Genomic DNA, 20,276 nt, shown 5'->3' with positions numbered 1-20,276 from the left:
CCCCACGCCCTCATTTTTCTGCTCATCAAGTGGAGGATGTTCAAAGTGAGGGAAAACAGAATCTTTAATGACGATACAGACTGAAAACCTGCCAGAAGTTCAAATCCTTCCATTACGCTAACCAAAACTGAAGTTTAAAAGTGAGTTTTTTTTTTTTTTTAGCCCAACACCAGTCAAACCAGTGCTGTATACCATTCTAATTGGTAGCACCATTGCAGATAAAAGAACCGCCTTATTTTAATGCTAGCTGCAGCTCCACCCTAGTCTAAGGCCCTATTTATGGGCATTCTTGTGGGGGGAGGGGGGGTACAGCCAGCTCCTACCCCTTCTCAAAGTTGACCGTTTTTACTCTTATGAACAATATGATGCAGTGCTGTGGGATAGAGCTGCCTGCTGCTTTGTACATGCAGGGGTACAGGCTGCTCTATCACACAACCGTGACAGTGCTACTTATTCATAATTGTAAATGATTTAGTGTTACATGGGATGTGGTCTGCAGTTGCTTGTAAAACACAGCCTCACTTGTGAGGTTTTACTATTATGAAAAAATTATCAGTGCCCATTTATAACATTAAAGATCACTCAGAACTACATTAGCACATTGTCAGACCATGCTGATTAGCAACAGCAGGACAGATGTAAACCGGACCGAGCGCTCCATGCACCTGCCTCCCTCGAGATTAATACATTTTGAAATGAGAACTTAAAACGATCTAGAGAAGTGCCACATGGGTGGTACACACACACACACACACACACACGTCAACTGACTCAGACTTGAATTGTAAAAAGTAGTAAACCCAACCATTGTGCAGCATGGCAAACCTGAAACAGCGGTCCTTTAATTTTAATATGAAAACATGGAATTTAACAATGCAAAATAAAAGACTACAAATGAGGATTAAAAGCAGAACTTTATTGTTATTCATTAAGAGCAAAGTACTGTAGTCGTGCACAAAACAAAAAAAAAAAAAAAAATTCTTTATTTAGAAAAAAAAAAAAAAAGTGAAGTCAAGATTTGGTTAGCAAACCAATTGGAATGGCCTTTGGTAGGTGAACCAGCCAGCAACCCAATGAAGCATCTCAGGACAACATTAAAAACAGACAGATCGACAGAAGGGTGAGGGCAGACAGATCCCATCAAAAGAGGGGATCTTCTCTGCTTAAAGGCAAGGACAAAAATAGGACCAGCACAACTTTAGTGATCTGCAGTCTAAAGGTAGTGGTTGCTTATAACGTTTACATCTACTGGAATGCTGTTACTTCTAAACGCTACAGCACTCCACAGGGTTTAGAAAAATATATATAAAAATACTAGCAAGAGACTTTGGGAGGAGTTTTAAAAGGCTACATACTTTAGTAATCAATGCTTCATCAGGTCTCCTGCTCTCCCATTAAACCCTTATTGCCATCTAAGAAATCCCTTATCCCTTACAACAATTTAAAGGTAAGGCAGAACATGTAAACAATTACAAGGGGGCACTGTAGCACACGGGAGCATATGGTATACTGTACAAAGCAGCCCTTTGAGGGCAGTGGATGGCCCTTGACTGTTAGCAGCTACAGAATTTTTCCTTAAAAAAAAAAAGTGCCAGGTTCACCATAAAGCTGCTCTCCAGCATGACTGACCATTCCTCTACCCTCACAATATGACCTAATGCACCCGTTCACACTTAGCCCCTTCAGTGCCACGGGGGGGTTAATATGGCCATTGCATAAACTTGGAACCAGCTAAGCAAGAGCCCCAAACCCGAGCTGACCTCTGAAACCCTGTGATAGGGAGGTTGCAAGTAGGCCAGCTGTACATCGGACATGCACACAGGGGTAAGGGGGGTTTGGAGTCAGGACGAGGGGATAATGTTGGGTGGTGGATTAAGGCACAGACACATGGTATGGGCTGCCTGGAATGTGCTCATCTCCCCATTTGACCACCAGGATGTAATCACCCTTGTCCTTCAGGAGGTATGTAACATTGTACAACCGGTTTCCAAGATGTTTAACCACAATCTCTTCACAAGGGGTTTTTGGTCCATGGACCCCGACAAGCAGCATGTTGTTACCTAAGCAGGAACAGAAATTCAGACGCATTAAACCAAAAATACGCTTAAAAATAGAAAAAAATTTTAACACACAGTCCGCCATTACTGAAAAGTAGGCTTGCTGTTATGTGGACCCCTTTATCTGCACACAGTGGCTCAGAAAGCATTAAAAGAACTCCTTATTCCCACTTTTACTTCAAAGAAAAGCCCTTGTGGGTACACTATGCACCTAGTAGATTCATGACACTTTGGTAGGTATCTTTATGATGGGAGAGATTTGCTTCCCAATACCACAAAAAAATAAAATAAGCTACTAAAAACAGAGTATTTCTGTAGATTAACCTCATTTTAAGGCATTTTAGTGTAACAGCAGACATGGAAATGTTAAAAAGCACAAGTGTGACATTCATAAATAGCTGTCCCCATTTTCCAAAATTGTAGAACCTTATATAGCACACATGACCCAGCAAACTTGATTTAGTTATCTTAAACTTGGCAAAACATTTTCCAGTTCCCCATTTTATTGCACTTAGCTTTTAAGTGTCTGCTGGACCAACTTACCAGCTTTGCTGCAGTCTACTGTGAATGAGTTCTTCTGGCCAACAAAGGCTTTGTTCAGACCAAGACCTTTGGCAACTACTTTGCTTGCATCTGATGATACTCTAGGCAATGCTCCTTGTTGTGTAGAGGCCTCTGATTTTGTGACAGAGTCTACAAACACTGAAGAGGACTCAAGAAGGTTGTGGCTTGTTACCAAGCGAGGCCCTATGATGAGGAACCAGATAAGGCAACAGAAGTAAGTAATCACACAAATACAAGAAAAAAAAGCAGGTTATATACAAAATGTCAGGTGCAGATTGTCCTCAATCTCTAAATGTGGACAATAAACCATGCTCATATTTGAACAGAACCATACCCATTACCAATAGTCCACACACACCTGAGAATGTCAAAGATGGTACAACAAAACAACAACAAAACAACAACAAAACAACAACAAAACAACAACAAAACAACAACAAAACAACAACAAAACAACAACAAAACAACAACAAAACAACAACAAAACAACTTCTCCCACCACTGTCCTTTAGAGTGGTTATAAAGGCTGTTTTTTAAAACAAACCTATTATACTTGCCTGCTCTGTGCAATGGTATTGCACAGAGTGGCCCTAAACTTTTGAGGCTCCTGCTGGCACTTTAGTCTACTCAGTGTGCCCCCATAGGAAGACACCTGCAGGCTCGCGCCTTTGGCAGGCTCTGTGTTTCCAGCGACACAGGGCGAGTTTGGCCCTGCCCTCTTGCAGGATTTGATAGCAGCTTGCGCCATTGGCTCTCACCACCTCAGTAACCCATGAGAGCGGGTAGAGGGGAGAGAGCCACTACAGACAGGCACAACACTGAATCAACTGAGGTATAGGAGGGTGAGGTGGTGATACTATTACATAAACTATACTTTAAAAGTATTTTTTTTTCAGTAAAAACAAGCATGTTATACTTACCTGTTCTGTGCAGTGGTTTTGCACAGAGCAGCCCAGATCCTCAGGTCCCTTGCCAGCACTCCTGCCCCCACCGCAAGCGACTTGCTATGGGGGCACCAGAGCAGAGGCTGAGAGTGTCCAGACACTGAGCCACAGCTCGGCCCTGCCCTCTCTCCTTATTGGCTCACTGAGTGACCACAGCAGGTGCCCCACTGCTTTCTCAGCCAATGAGGGAGAGTACCGGAAAGCCTAAACACTTGTACAACATCACTGGATTGAGATGGGGCTCAGGTAAGTATTGGGCGGCTGCTGCACACAGGCCTTTTTTTTATCTAAATGCAAATGCATGAAGATAAACATTCTGCCTTTAGAACCACTTTAATGCAGAGGATGCATTAAAGTGGTTCTTTAGGCTAGACTTTCTAAATATGCTGAAAATTAAAAAGCAATATATTTGAAAAGTATTAACTTACCAGTAACCTTCGCTTTGAATGGGCTTCCCACAATGTGATAAGGACCACCATATTTTATTGAGATCAGGTAGCTTCCAGGAGCCATTGGAGTATATGTGACCTTGTAGCCCTCTGCACACTCCTGGCAATCCATTTTGACCTTAGAAGGACCATCAATTGTAACAGTCAAGGCCCCAGCACCTGCGTTTGTGGTATTGACTATAAACTCTGCAGCATTTCCTAGGAGAGGACAAATAAAAAAATAAAGTCAGACTAATTATACCCAATACGCACAACATTCTGCAATCAATGCAATGAAAGGGGGAGAGGGATACAAAATGAGCTGCACACCCAAACAGTAAAAATTCTTGTGGCAGATTCTCTTGCCCCAGTAGAAGGTGAAAACCCATTTGTTAATATGGATGGTTGCCTCACTTTTCTCCAAATTCCCTTGCTCCAGTTAATACATCTATACGTGAATATCTGTGGTGCATGGCTGTAAGCCCAAGGTCTAGAAAGAATTCTAACCAATGAGGTGATGAGGGGAGCACCTGCATATAGTTTGAAGGCAACATACATTTAAGACATTTGTCTACTTTACCCTCCCTTAGGTAAAAAAAAAAAAAAAAATTATATAGTATTTATCAGCAAGACTGCAATGTGCAAGAAGACACGGTTCTCCAATTGCATATCCTACGGTATTTACTCTCAAATCAATTAACTGCCTAATTTACCAAGTACTCCAAGGGTGAAACAAAAGCAAATGGAACCAAGCAAGTCTTACCAGTGGTGCCACCTTCTAATCCTGCACCATAAGCAGACACCATTCCTGGATCACCGGCCTGGCTAGGATCTCCAACACGGATTTTGAAGGGGCTGCCTGGGATGTGAGAGCCATTGAACTTGACATCGACAAGATAGAGACCATTCTCACGAGGAATAAAGCGTACAGCATATTTATCTGAGAGAATACAAAACACGGGAGGCCCAATGACTATATTGTAAAGGCTGCCACAGTAGCGACAGATTAGCAGCAGACTAATATACAACCATTACAAGATAAAAATCTATTTCTGTGAAATAGAAGAAACCCTGCAAGTGCAGGAAGATAAAAACTAGGGGTTCTTATCCGTGGGGAAAATATGGCACAAAAATGATGAGGGTATGGAACTAGATTTCTAAATTTAAAATATATATATATATATATATATAAAAAAAAAAAAAAAAAGGGAGGGGGAGTTAACCATCAGGACACTAACCAATCCAAAATCCGACCACACAACAGAAGTTTTCCTGCTTCCTGATGTTGGCAGTTGATATATTGTTGTGGTTGGAGAGAACTGTCAATAACCGGACCACTACACCATATTTTAATTGCACAAAAAAAAAAAAAAAAAAAAAACCAGCAAGAACTACTAATAAACAACTTCTGTTTTGTGATTTGCCATTTTTGTCTCTTACAAGTAAACAAAAAAGTTTTTGCCATCTTTTAAGGATACGTTCACAGGAAATTTTTTTTTTTTTTTATGAGTAAACCAAGTGCATTATTTTTTTTTCTAAGCAGCCTGCAGAGCATTGCACCTGGGATCAACACATCTGGGGTGCAATGTCCAGCTCCTGTAGACTCTCAGGATAGCAGTCTGCTCGCAACTTGTACAGGAAGGCCGTTACTCGAGAGCAGGAAGATCATTGGACTAAGGTCACTCACCAGCACCCTTACAGCTCATTGAAAATTACAAGCCATCGGCTGCAATGGCTGATGAGTACTTGTAGGCAATATACAGGAAACTTAAGGAATGATGCAGCCGTGTGTGCGGAGCCCCACTGTTTTCAAATAGTGACAGCGGGTGCAGTGAGAAGATGCCCAGGCCGCTGCAGATGCTGGAATAGGTTACATGTTCCACCCTAAAAACACAGGTGGAACATTTAACCCATTCCAAAAGTGAACTTATCCTTTAATGTCACACATACCTAGTAGGATTGGTGATAGGAACATTTCAACATGGTGAAAAGCATATGGGGACATATTTTGCAATCCACTGGGGGTTTGTAACTGAAAAAAGGTATAAGAACCCCTGCCTAAACTATGCATAATACAGACATGCCATCTGCTTTTTAAAGTTGGAAATACACGTCTAACGAAATTCAGCAGGTCTCTGCTGGACTGGTCCATTTCAGTGTGTGGTTTTCCCAACAGAAATCCATCAACAGGTGGGAAAAGGTTGGTCAGTGACTGCAGCCAATACAAGGTCCAGGGTAGGGGGAAAGTGATTCCTCCAGCCACCTCGTTTGTGTGGATGGAGGATTCAGTTTTTAATTTTAATTCTTAATGAAAAACTGACCAGGTTTGGACATGTATTATGTTAACAGTATTATGAAAGTTATCTACTGGACTGACTGACTTTCTTTCGACCAGAGGGACACAGACATGTAGTCTTCTGAAAAATCTTAAGAGGCTAATGTCTGTGTCCCTACTGGTGGTTGTCACTGGGAGCAGGAGGGAATCTCACTTCTATAGTTCTACACTTCTCACTTGCACTATACACTTGTTATTGCTAAATAGGAATAAAAAATAAAATAAAAAATAATTCTAACCATTACCACTCATCCAGAACTAGAAGCATTTAATTTGAAGTCTTAGCACCAATATCAGTGCACTTATATAGGCTCACCTTCATCGATTTCCGTCACCCAGCACTCCTCCAAAGCCCCAGAGGGACTGTGAACTTTGGCATCTAGAACTCCTTTGGCACCATTAAGACTTACTGCAAAAGAGGCTGGTTGGTTGACCTTTAACCCTGACTCCTAAAAGCACATTACAGGGTTTAGAAGAGAAAAAAAAAAACCAGCAAGGCAGATTAAAGTTTGACAATATAGACTGGCAAAACATCCACAGGCTTGATACTCACTTGGCCCAGCCTGGTTTAAAAAGGAAAAGGACTTTGTTTCAGGAGAACCTGACAGTGGCATACTGTTTATGCAAGGAAAGCAACATCACAAGACTTAGAAGCTCATGGTTTAAATGGTTCGAGACTACATAGTTTGACTGAATTAGGATTCCAGTTCCGCCCCACCAGCCAACGGTATTTTCTGCTGCTGGGGCACAGAAACAATGGGTCACTGAACTGACCACCTCAGGGTCTGATCCAATATGTCAATAAGGGGCAAAGTATAACTTGACACTGCCATCAAAAACCAAAAGGCACCAAGTCTGCCCCTTGTTGTGAAGGTCAACTGAATAGAAACAAAATATATCAGTTTACATTTAAGGCCTGTACATATTTTAGCAAAGAAAAAACAATCTGATCAATGCTTCAGACCAAAGTAATATCACTAGTACATTTAATGTGCTCAAACAGGCACATTTTAAAAGGGACCAGATTCTGAGAAGTTGATTTGGTATTGTTCAGTCAACCATGTTACTAATGTAGTTTATGAAGTGATGATTGCATCAAGCAAGCATGAAGAGAAAATGAAAAAGCAAGACAATGGAATGCGCTTCCAGTCACAATAAGCCAGTGTTATGGTTCAGATCCTCTCCCCCTTTAAACGCAGGCAAGGGTACAATGGTGAAGTCAGGGCCTGTTTGAAGCCTTTAAGAAAGACACGAGAAAAACACATGAGAGCCTCCTGAGTCAGCTGGTGAGGAGCTAAATGCACAAAAAAAAAAAAAAAAAAGTAGGACCCATCAGGATAGAATTATGGGAAGCTACCACTGCTGACCTTTTAAAAAAAAAAAAAGGTCCAAGCTCCTGGGTATTATTATCACAACTGGAGAGTCACCCAGCCAGTATACCATGCATCTAAAGTGTGGAGACACCAAAATATGCAGATACTGGTTAGTCACCTACCAAGTACTGATAAAAGGATTAGGCCCACTATTATAAAGCCTGCACCTTTACAAGTCAACAAAGCTCCATTATTTGTCATCTAAGAGGTTCTAAAGGACCAAGGAAATTTCCCCTTACAAAAAGTGGGCTGTTCAGCATTTTAAAGCCCCCACCTCATTGACATCCACAGAAGAGCAAAGGGCTGTGTGAAGCCTGAGCTCTTATTTAAAATGACCTGTATGTTATTGGTTGTTAGGGAGAAGCTGCTAATGTCACCCATTGGTTCTAGGAATATATTACCTTCTCCAACTTAGCTTGACTACTGCCAAGAGCTGTTATTCATTAATAGCCCACCTCAAGTGAACTTAGTCAAATGGGCTTATGAAACAATGCTGAACTACTCTTCCTTCAGGTTGAAGCAGAAACCATCAGCTTATATACTTGGATGCATTTTTACCGGTTTTCTGCTTAACACACACAAATGTTGCAAAAGCTTGTAGCAGCTTCACTAAGGGTTTTTTGGTCAGGAGTCACAAACTTAGCGCTGCAAATGCAAGCAGCCAAGCATGTCAATGTACATCAATACTGTAGTTAGAGATGCATTTAATGCAAATGAATTAAAAAGCCCTTCAAGGCTACTGAATCACCAGCTCAAGGATCCTGTTCATATAAGGGTTTTATGGAAGGGATGAACCCCTGTGTTACGACATAGTAGTACTAATGTTGAACGTTTAGAGTAATAGTCCTTGCAAAGCACCTCCTGCAATAAATTAGAGTTATGGAAGCAAGTCTTGGGCAGGCCACCTCAAGACCTGCCAACAAAAGCCCCTAACTCCATGTAATCCAACTGCAAAAAAAGAGGGTACCAATATGACAGCTGCTCAGGAGGCAATTTCTCTGCCCAATCATTAAGGGCTGAGGTTTTTCCCAGTGCCTCACCTGAAGACTAGAAACAGTGAGTCGGCGAGCGTCATCTGAAGTGGAGCCCACTGGAACCACAAATGGACTGTCCGGGATGTGTTCATCATTAAACTTGACAGAAACTTCATAATCTCCTGGAAAACAAAAGCACATTGAGCAAGTTACTTTCCAAGCTATCTGCAAGGTGTAAAACAGATGAGGTGTAGCAATTTATGGGTATGCCTTAACCTGCACATGAACTGTAAATTACACATTTCATAGACAAATTAAAGTTAGGACTCAAGATTTTCTCTAAGTCACCATTTGCAGTCAACTTTAATACAGAAGGAGGTGTATGATGTAGAGTATTTTCAGAGTAGTAAATACCTGGCTCCTGCACAATATAGGACACTCCGCAAGATCCATCTTTCCTGTCTTCAAATGCAATTTCAGCTTTGCTGGGTCCTTCCACTGCAATGGAGAGACCTCCAGCACCAGCTTCTCGTGTCCAAATACTGAACTCCGCTGCCAAAAAAATTGACATGTGACCAAAGAGGACTACCAACACATTTAGATAGAAGTCTAACATTCACATATACAGAATCTATTAAGTTCTAATTTACTCTAATCACCTCTAAACATTTAAAAAGATCAAAGCCCACTCCTGACATAGTCCACCCACTTTCTCCCTTGTGGCAAGGGCTGCTGTAAAACAGACTAGAAGGCAATTCCAAAAGGTTCATCATGTGAAAACAGAAAAGGCTCTTGATACCAGTTTACATTGCATCGGATTTACACAAGCCTTCAGATGAAGCAGAGACCAGTGTGAACCCAGTTTTTGTACCATTTTGTTTTTAAGATGCAACTAAAGCCTTTTATACAGCCAAGGGAGGTGCAATCTTTACCTCTGACCTACAGTTGTCAAGGTGCTATGCCACAAGCTACCTGAAGGCTTGACAGTTTGGTTAGAGAGCCAGCATAAGCACACTAGTAACCTCACCCAAGGCTTAAGAGCCAAAATAAGCACACTAGTACCACCCAAGGCATGCCTTGAATGTAACAGTTTTGGGAAACCCTTAAAAGTGGAAATAACCCACAGATTTAGCTGTCCGTGCTTGGCATTTTAAAACTGCACCGTTTTAAGGCTTGCAATTGCCAACTTGTCAAAGTAAATGAAGCAAAGAAGTGAACTCCTGCAACTAGATTTCAGTTTGGAAAAGATCAGCAAATGCTGACTGGCTGTTATGGTTTGCAGCACCAAGTCCAAGGTGGAATCCTTACAAATGAGTGGTTCCACAGAGACCAGTATGTAGTCAGTTTTTGTAAGGAGCAGTTCTGAATTGACTGTACTGGCTGTAACAGATATTCATATTTAAAAATGCATGCGATTACATTGGTCACAATTGACACTTCCATATCTAGGTCCTTGTTCAATACATACATAATGCATTAGACTAAAATGTGCTGCATACCTGGGGTTCCAACCTCTGCTCTCTCCAATCCAGGTCCACCAGCTCGCACCTTATGTGCTCCTCCTTCACCCAGAGGCCCTACAGTGAACTGGAAGGGACTGCCTGGCACGTGCTGGCCCTTGTACTTTACGCTGACCGTGTGAACTCCCATCTCCTTTGGAACAAATCGGATACAGTAGGTATTGTTCTCGCCCTCCATGATTTCTGCATCATGAATCTTGCCAGATGGACTAGTGACCTGGGCAGTCATGTCATGGATGCTGATTTCTGAGAGGGAAATAAAAAAAATAAAATAAAGGTTTAATGGTTCTCCATGAACCAATTTTGTGAATATATAAAAATTCTGCAATATTACTCTGTCCTAGTTCAGACTGAAAGCAGAGTCACAATCGAAATTAACCAGTTATATGGCTTGGTGATGGCAACTTCCCATCATGTTCCCTTTAATCTTACATAGGTTCTTTGCGTAAAAAAAAAAAAAAAAAATCTGGGTTTGGGGAGTCCCATGTGGGGACTTTAACCACTTGCTTACTGGGCACTTAAACCCCCCTCCTGCCAAGACCAATTTTCAGCGCTGATGCACTTTGAATGACAATTGCGTGGTTATACAACACTGTACCCAAATTACATTTTTATCATTTTTTTCACACAAATAGAGCTTTCTTTTGGTGGTATTTAATCACAGCTGGGATTTTTATTTTTTGCTAAACAAAAAAAGATGGAAATTAAAAAAAAACAAAAAAAAAACAAACAGGTTTCATAGTTTGTTATAAAATTTTGCAAACAGGTAATTTTTCTACTTCATTGATATGCGCTGATGAGGCGGCACCGATAGGCACAGATATGGGGGGTAGTGATGGGCGGCACTGATAGGTGGCACTGTGGGCACTGCTTCCTATTGCTAGGTGTCACTGGCAGGGGGCACAGATTATCACCATGATCGGGACCGATGTCCCTCACGGCCGCCGGTGATCGGCTTTTTTTTCCTCCTCATGGTGTCAGCACAAGGAGAAAAAAAAATAGACGATTACCAGCTCTGTTTACATCACATGATCAGCTGTCATTGGCTGACAGCTGATCATGTGGTAAGGGGTCAGGACCGATCCCTTACTCCGATCAGGGGAGTCAGACTCGCTGATCACCGAGCGCGCTGCGCGTGCCCTGCAGGGGGCGCGCAGGCCGCTCGTGCATGGGACAACGTCAACAGAAGTCGTCCCGGCAATGTAGGTCCGCGCTGTTGCCGTCATTCGGCAATAGCGCGGATCTGAAGTTAAAGTTGCATCTTTGAATACTTTTTTAATCTGTGTGTGCACGGGCAGCACTCTAGAATACTCATAAAAAAAAAAAATTAAGATAAAAAACCCCACTCCAGCTGGCAACCATGTAGTGCACTGTTCCACTTATAGGGGCAGCATTGCACCCAGACATAGTACTTTATTTTATCATTACCTGAGTAGCATCAGGATTAGTGGCTGCAAAATATTAGCTGCATTTTACAAAGTGATGAAAAAAAAAAAAAAAAAAAAAAAAAAAAAAAAAAAGTCAGTTTCTACAATTCCTGAATAGAAGCAGCAAAACACTCCCTCACACAGGACATAATGCTGCTCCTGACTTCTGAACAATTTCATACATCTACGAGAGTTGAATGGATAAAATAAATAAAAAGGACTGTTCCCTTAAACCATGTCAACCCCAATATTTGTCAGGAACAGGTTTTATGTTAAACTGCATGGCACATAGACCAAACGTTGACATTGTTCTGTCATTTCTTACCAGGTATTTTCAGACTGAGGTCACACTGACTGCCAATGTTGGCAACAGATGGTGCTGTTCTCCTGCGGGTGATGCTCTCCTTCATCCTTCCCTCACCTGTCACTTTGACACAGAATGGACTGCCTGCAAAAAAACAACAATGTCAACAATGGAAGAGTTAGTCTAACACAATGACCTGTAATGTCACAAAATACTCAAAGTCTGACCGGAGGCTTTCAGAACACTGCTGGATGACTCTCTCCAGAACTTATCGGAGATGTGAAAAAACTGCCATCTTTACAGCGTAACAAAGAGTCCCTGTCAGAGCCATATCACCACGCCATCAAATATCCCCTACTGCTGTCTGGGACTGCTTCCCTCCCCCCAGGATTTCCTTTTGCTCTCGACTTTACTGCTGCATAGATTTCAGCTCTTAAAGTGGTTGTAAACTGTTACGCCACTTGTACCTACAAGTAAACCTGTAATAAGGCTTACCTGTAGGTACTGTAAAAATCTCTCCTAAACTTGCAGTTTAGGAAATATTCACTATATAAGCTGCCGCCGACATCATCGGCGCATGTGCATTGAACAAACAGCCCACTGGTGCTGTTTTTTTTTTCTCAGGACCTGTGCTCTGACCGGCGGCTCACACGCACATGCACGGGAGTGACGTCATCGTGGCTCCAGCCAATCACAGCACCCAAACCCAGAAGTAACTTCGGTGAAAGATGGCGGCCGTGTACTCTGTGTGCAAGCGCCGACTTTGTCGGCTTACAACCGCTTTAATGTTTTACACAGAATCGATGCTGTATCCTGGCCTAGGCCAGCACGGAAAGAGTCCCCACCGGATTGCACTACACTGTTATGCCCCGTACACACGGTCGGACTTTGTTCGGACATTCCAACAACAAAATCCTAGGATTTTTTCCGACGGATGTTGGCTCAAACTTGTCTTGCATACAGTCACACAAAGGATTGTGTACAGTCACACAAAGTTGTCGGAAAATCCGATCGTTCTGAACGCGGTGACGTAAAACACTTATGTCGGGACTATAAACGGGGCAGTGGCCAATAGCTTTCATCTCTTTATTTATTCTGAGCATGCGTGGCACTTTGTCCGTCGGATTTGTGTACACGAAAGGAATTTCCGACAACGGATTTTGTTGTTGAAAAATTTTATATCCTGCTCTCAAACTTTGTGTGTCAGAAAATCCGATGGAAAATGTGTGATGGAGCCCACACAAGGTGGGAATTTCCAACAAGGTCCTATCACATATTTTCCGTCGGAAAATCCGACGGTGTGTACGGGGCATTAGTGTGGTGCCAGTCTTATGGGATGGACTGGGCTGAGAGGCAACTGTGGGGGGGCGCTTCTAATTTTGGCTGTCCTATCATCCTGGACCACAAACCTTCCTCATTGTGCTATGTTTTCTGTTACACCATTGGCATGGTTATATCTTCTTTGTCCTCTCCATAAAAATATCCGAAATTTGTGCTTAAAGTAGAATTATAGGCAACACTTCCCACTCTTCACCCCCCCATTTTGGATAGAATAAGGCCTGTCAATTTGTTATTATCCCTGTCCCATTACAGAGATTTCCCTTCACTTCCTGCCCCATAGCCAAACAGGAAGTCAGAGGAAATCTATGCAAAGGGAAACCACTGTCCCCCCTCAGAACTAGTGTCCCCACTCAAAAAAGTAAGGGTGGGCCTTAAACAGCAAGGGGTGTGGCCTTGACAGGAAGGGGTGGGTCATATTTAAATTGGGGGGGTGCACAAGTTTAGTCAGGCCTAGGGCAGCACAAAATCTAAATGCACTACTGTGCACAGACTAGAAATCAAAATGTCAAAACAAAAAGTAGACTACTACCGTTAAAAGTAGTATTTTATGTAAAATATCCCTCAAAGTTAAGACAAAGTACAATACCTGGCACATGCTGATCAGCAAACTTTATATTGATGATGTAGTTTCCAGGCTCTGTTGGGCAGTATGTAACTTTGCAGGTGCCGTCTTCCAGATCCTCAGTGTTAATATCGACTTTGCTGGGCCCTTCAATAGACAAACTGAGGCCACCATAGCCTGCGACAGACAAATGGATCAGCACAAACTAGAACTTGTAGCATTCTCAGACAAATAGCTATCAAATCACACCAACTATGGCTCCTGACTAAGCAGGCAGCCTTTGCAATGTGTCAGAAGCTTAAATTTTGTTAGTACACCTAAAAAAAAAAAAAAAAAAACCCACACCCACACACAGTGGGGACGGAAAGTATTCAGACCCCCTTAAAATTTCCACTTTGTTATATTGCAGCTATTTGCTAAAATCATTTAAGTTCATTTTTTTCCCTCCGTAATGTACACACAGCACCCCATATTGACAGAAAAACAGAAATGTTGACATTTTTACAGATTTATTAAAAAAACGAAAAAAAACAAAAACAAAAAAACAAACCTGAAATATCACATCCCCAAGTATTCAGACCCTTTGCTCAGTATTTAGTAGAAGCACCCTTTTGATCTAATACAGCCAGGAGTCTTTTTGGGAAAGATGCAACAAGTTTTTCACACCTGGATTTGGGGATCCGCTGCCATTCCTCCTTGCAGATCCTCTCCAGTTCTGTCAGGTTGGATGGTAAACGTTGGTGGACAGCCATTTTTAGGTCTCTCCAGAGATGCTCAATTAGGTTTAAGTCAGGGCTCTGGCTGGGATATTCAAGAACAGTCACGGAGTTGTGAAGCCACTCCATTATTTTAGCTGTGTGCTAGAGGTCATTGTCTTGTTGGAAGATAAACCTTCGGCCCAGTCTGAGGTCCTGAGCACTCTGGAGAAGGTTTTCGTCCAGGATATCCCTGTACTTGGCCACCATCATCTTTCCCTCGATTACAACCAGTCATCCTGTCCCTGCAGCTGAAAAACACCCCCACAGCATGATGCTGCCACCGCCATGCTTCACTGTTGGGACTGTATAGGACAGGTGATGAGCAGTGCCTGATTTTCTCCACAAATACCGCTTAGAATTAACGCCAAAAAGTTCTATCTTGGTCTCAGACCAAAGAATCTTATTTCTCACCATCTTGGAGTCCTTCAGATTTTTTTTTAAGCAAACTCCATGCGGGCTTTCATGAGTCTTGCACTGAGGAGAGGCTTCCGTCGGGCCACTCTGTCAAAGCTGTGACTGGTGGAGGGCTGCAGTGATGGTTGACTTTCTACAACTTTCTCCCATCTCCCGACTGCATCTCTGGAGCTCAGCCACAGTGATCTTTGGGTTGTTCTTTACCTCTCTCACCAAGGCTCTTCTCCCCCGATAGGTCAGTTTGGCCGGACGGCCAGCTCTAGGAAGGGTTCTGGTCATCCCAAATGTCTTCCATTTAAGGATTATGGAGGCCACTGTGCTCTTAGGAACCTTAAGTGCAGCAGAAATTTTTTGTAACCTTGGCCAGATCTGTGCCTTGCCACAATTCTGTCTGAGCTCTTCAGGCAGTCCCTTTGACCTCATGATTCTCATTTGCTCTGACATGCACTGTGAGCTGTAAGGTCTTATATAGACAGGTGTGTGGCTTTCCTAATCAAGTCCAATCAGTATAATCAAACACAGCTGGACTCAAATGAAGGTGTAGAACCATCTCAAGGATGATCAGAAGAAATGGACAGCACCTGAGTTAAATATATGAGTGTCACAGCAAAGGGTCTGAATACTTAGGACCATGTGATATTTCAGTTTTTCTTTAATAAATCTGCAAAAAAAGTCAACAATTGTGTTTTTCTGTCGATATGGGGTGCTGTGTGTACATGAATGAGGAAAAAAAACAAAAAACAAACAAATGATTTTAGCAAATGGCTGCAATATAACAGAGTGAAAAATATAAGGGGGTCTGAATACTTTCTGTACCCACTATATAGCTTCTATTACTCAACAGGTGCCTGAATTATAAAGGGCTCTATCCCAAAAACACCAAGGACCATAGGTTCATATCAATAAGTACACCACCACTAATCTTTGTGCAAGCTCCTATATTCATATACATGCAAGAGCTACTCTGGTGCCAGTACTACCTCCCTGGGTCTATGGCAAGATATCCCCCTGCAGTCTACTACTTTGGGCCTTATATCCTTCACCAACACAAAGCAGCATAACATCTGCCAATAATCATTCTATTTTCGGACAGTAGTCAGTCACGTACTCTTCTTGCATTTCCCAATTTTAAATTGCCCATTTTATACAACAAGCAACTGAAAAAAAATCCCCATCTGTCACTTTTCTAGACAGGTTTTCATTTAAGGGATACTAGGATTTACAAAGTATTTAATAGAACTGTATAAAGCAGTGGTCTCCCAACTGTGGCCCTTTGCCTGCCTTTATCTGGCCCTTGGGGCGCTATCCCCATCACTGATACAAGGCATTATTCCTCCCACCACACCCAACAATGGGGAATGTTTTACCCTCACTGATGCCACAACATTATCTACTCCTGCTGACCACAGTCTGATCTGCCTAAAGGACACTAAACTGACCCCCATTGTATAAAAATTTTGAAGACCCCTGGTATAAAGCCTTACTAAATGGAATTACAAGTTTTGCACATATGTAACTTCGCTCTTGAGCATGTAAACCCAGTCCTACCTAAATTAAGCAATTACAGCCTTTCATTGGGCTTACATCCAATATTTTGAGAGCTGGCAGACTTTCAGCTTTTAGACAGCTGATATGACAAACGGATTTCCTATTTAACAAATCAATGTCCTGGCCATGTCAATTTTGACATCAATATCTTCCAAGTTACTGACTTGAATCAAATATGTTGCAGGTGAAGCCATTCATAATTTGCATGAAGCATTTTCATGAGTTTAGCACCAAGCAGCCTCCATGCCTCAGTACAATTTCCTTCAAAGATGCCAGGTCCTAGACTGCATATTGGCTGCTAAACTTACAAGGGGCACATGTGAAAATGTTTATTTAGCAGATCCCAAGCATTTTAAAAGTGGAATCCTGCTTCTCAATTTCATGAAAATTCTTTAGGGATTAAAAAGGTACAGAATAAGATACTGAAGTGACAAGTCTACCCTCACCTGCTTCTCTTGTGTCAATGATGAACTCTGCTGGTTCAAACGTCCGCCCTTCAGTCAGACCCTGGCCAGAGACCACCACCCGACTGGCATCACCAATCTCCGACTGGCTGATCATCACAGTGATGGGACTATTGGGGATATGCTGCCCATGCTTCTTAATGCTGACTATGTGCTCTCCAGTCTCCTTGGGCACAAATGAGATACCTGCAGGAGAGAATAGAAAATGCCATTTAAGAAAGCTGTTGTAATCCATGACAATATTCTGTCCCATCTTAATATACTGCTGCTAAAGAATATAAAGCCATCAGCAGTACAAGGCTAGATGTTTTATATGGACTCTGAAAAGAGTTCCAAAAACAAGTCTGAGAGGGTGTTGCTCAGGAGATCACACCGAGCCATTCCAGTTATTCTTATGCAGCAGGATACAATGTTCATACAAGTAGACGGTACAGCAGGCACATCAGGAATATGAAACGTTGAGCTTACATCTTTAAAGCATGGCCTCAGATGTGCATTTGCCAAGGTCAACAAAATGTTGGTCTCACCTATGTGTCCATTGCGGAGTCTCTTGAGTAGACAAGGTTCTTCTCTGCCGGAGGGAGAAGTCACTGTGGCCGTTAGCTGGCTCAAATCAGTTTCTGTGATGTTCAGAGGGATATCAGCAGTAGACCCAACTTTCAGCTGAGACATGCGCATGGTGTCATCACCTGGGAAATCATACAAAGGTTACTTAAAATACATAACATGCTAAGCATTTAAAGGCACACATAGTGTACAATCGTCAAAATGTCTGGAAATCCTAAACCTTGCTACTGAAAGCAGACATTCCCAGTCCCTATTTACCAACCATTCAAGATTATATCCACTGCACACCATTCTGTTCCATCCAGCCCATCAAGGTCTTACTTTACTGGCAACAGGTTCCTGACTAGTAATCAGGTCTGCAGTTTCAATATACTTAGTCATTTGCTCCCTTACATCCCTCCCTCACATCCCAAGTGTAACCAGTGCCTAATGAGATGGTAGTGATTGGACTCTGTTCAATTTTAAATACATTTAATATCCAATACTAGATTAGTGTAGACCAGTGGTCTCCAAACTGTGGCCCTGGGGCAGGATGCAGCCCTTTACTTGCTTTTATCCAGCCCCTGAAGCACTTTACCTGCCACTGACACCAATATGGCATAATTGCTGCCTCTGACCCCAACAATGGGGCATAATTCCTTCCACAAACAAAAGTGGGGCACTGTCTCAATGCCACAAATCCCCCCCCCCCTCCCCCATTATGAAAGGTTGGGAGATGACAGCTCAGGACTGATCAGGGGCAGGATAGAAGCGGATCTATTCTGAAGTGGGGTGGACAGAGTGAAGACCCGCTTTAAACTAAAAAGTAGTTTAATATTGAAAGTTCCTGTTTAAGACACCTCATGTTACAGGGTGGCAAGACTGTCCATCGTCCAACTGTACTCATGCGTTGTCACCCTGACATTCAGTGGAGACAAGCAGCTGTTTAATGCCTTATGTAGCCATTCTTGTCCCCATCAGAAAACCCACCCAAAGATATGCCACATAGCCACTCCTGGAGCGCATGTAGACAGGAAAAGACTACAAGGACTGTAGAAAATTAGCAGTATGATGTCAAATGGAGTGAAAAGTTAACTGAAAGAACTAGTATATTGCGATTAGTCATCAAGTTATGGTTTCCACCTCTAGAAATGGCATTCCCCTTTATCCCTGCTAAGTTGCAGTCCTTCCATCCATTTTATCCTGTACTGATGTTCTGAATCGATCGTTATCCTGGAGAAAGCTCTTGTATTCTGTGCCCGATTATAGGAGGAACTCACCGGTGATTTTGGCAACAAATGGACTGCCGGGAATATGCTTGTTGTTGTACTTGACAAGGATGTTGTAGTCTCCCGGAAGTACAGGAAGATAGGACACACTACATGTTCCATCTTGGTTATCTGTACAGCTGATCTCCGCTTTAGAAGGACCTTCAATGGCCAGTGAAAGGCCACCTAAAATGGAAAATTGGTCAGGTTAATGCAGAAGATTTAGGTTAGAATTTGGTTCTTTCCGCAACCATGCACCTACTCACCTTCACCAGCATCCTTAGTGTTCACTGTAAATACTGCGGGTTTATTCACTGTGCCATGAATCAATCCTGGGCCATAGGCAGTGACATGGCCACTGTTGACATAATCCACATAAAACTGCAATGGGCTTCCTGGAATCAAAATAATCTATTAAAATGCAACCGAAGGCAGCATGTTTATATACATGCCAGCAAACCCCATGAGGGTTCCTAATGCGTTATACATAAAAAGGTGCACCTCAAGAAAAAAAAAAAAAACAACCCATCAGACCCACTACACAGTCCAGACGTACTGGGAGCTGCACCAGCATGTCATTTCAAAGATCTCAGCTAGCTGGTGCCTGACGACCTACATCTCCCATAATTCAGTATGGCACACTTATTCATACAGCCATGTTTGTTGATTATCCTATTGGTGGGGCATAAGTACATCCAGAATTTGTCAGCCAAGGACTTAGTAGTTAATGCTAGAAACATGTGTAGCCTTGTGTCAAACACACTGGGCTATAGATCCAGCTCTACAAATGTGAACTTTAGGTGACAGGAGGTTTTGGAGCCATGCTGGGACCGCCTAGACGATTCCAGAAAAAAAAATGGGAGCAGGTAGCTGCCAGGGATACCTGCTACCTACCACATAAAAAATAAGTGATAAAAAGCTTGGTGGAGTGGGGGGTTAGACTGAGAATCCCAAGAAGAATTTCTCCATTAAAAAGGTGGATTTCTGCTTTATTCCTGGTACACAGTGATTAAAGTGCATCCACAAGTCTTTGTGGCTAGAGTATGGAAAAAATAAATAATCCGGTCAGTTTATTACAGGCTGTGCACCTCCATTATGACCATTTTCAGCAGGTCTGAAAGAAATGGGAAAATCTAAAGTCTGATTCATAACAAGAATAAGGGGAAACCTTCCATGTGTCATCTGTTCAGTGACAACTGTTAAGAGATATTTTTTTTCCTCACTTCCCATCTACAGGACGTGAACTGGAAAAAAAAAAACAAAAAAACAAAAAACAGGGAAATGTGAACAGATGCTGCAATACGCCCAAACCAGCAGGTAGGGCTACCCTTTTCCAGTTCTCTTCCCCAGGCTCTATGGCTTGAGAACTCCAGTAAAAACACCTGACCTCTTGGGCTGCTGCCTGCCACCTACTGATTGCAGTGACTACGGTCTGCAACCCAATAGGTT

At 42.4% G+C, this 20,276-nt stretch overlaps 1 protein-coding gene across 4 annotated transcripts in view; it reads right to left on the bottom strand.

Annotated features, from left to right (window-relative positions):
- Window positions 1–895: 895 nt before the first annotated feature.
- FLNA (filamin A) overlaps window positions 896–20,276 on the bottom strand; it is a 158,040-nt gene continuing 138,659 nt past the window's right edge. For all 4 annotated transcript variants that reach the window (XM_073600256.1, XM_073600259.1, XM_073600257.1 and 1 more), the window contains 14 exons: window positions 19,094–19,222; window positions 18,840–19,013; window positions 17,541–17,702; window positions 16,996–17,199; window positions 13,854–14,006; window positions 11,948–12,070; window positions 10,175–10,441; window positions 9,090–9,227; window positions 8,742–8,857; window positions 6,645–6,777; window positions 4,757–4,933; window positions 3,994–4,212; window positions 2,601–2,804; window positions 896–2,060 (listed from right to left, as the gene is read on the bottom strand). In XM_073600256.1, the coding sequence (XP_073456357.1) occupies window positions 1,873–2,060; window positions 2,601–2,804; window positions 3,994–4,212; window positions 4,757–4,933; window positions 6,645–6,777; window positions 8,742–8,857; window positions 9,090–9,227; window positions 10,175–10,441; window positions 11,948–12,070; window positions 13,854–14,006; window positions 16,996–17,199; window positions 17,541–17,702; window positions 18,840–19,013; window positions 19,094–19,222 (2,387 nt within the window). In that variant the 3' untranslated portion in view covers window positions 896–1,872. The remainder of the gene's footprint in view (window positions 2,061–2,600; window positions 2,805–3,993; window positions 4,213–4,756; window positions 4,934–6,644; window positions 6,778–8,741; window positions 8,858–9,089; window positions 9,228–10,174; window positions 10,442–11,947; window positions 12,071–13,853; window positions 14,007–16,995; window positions 17,200–17,540; window positions 17,703–18,839; window positions 19,014–19,093; window positions 19,223–20,276) is intronic.

Source organism: Aquarana catesbeiana, linkage group LG09 (assembly GCF_042186555.1).
Source record: "Aquarana catesbeiana isolate 2022-GZ linkage group LG09, ASM4218655v1, whole genome shotgun sequence".
In the NCBI taxonomy this organism is placed as follows: Eukaryota; Metazoa; Chordata; class Amphibia; order Anura; family Ranidae; genus Aquarana; species Aquarana catesbeiana.
Note: the sequence above shows the minus strand (reverse complement) of the source record. Positions and strands in the feature narration are given on the sequence as shown.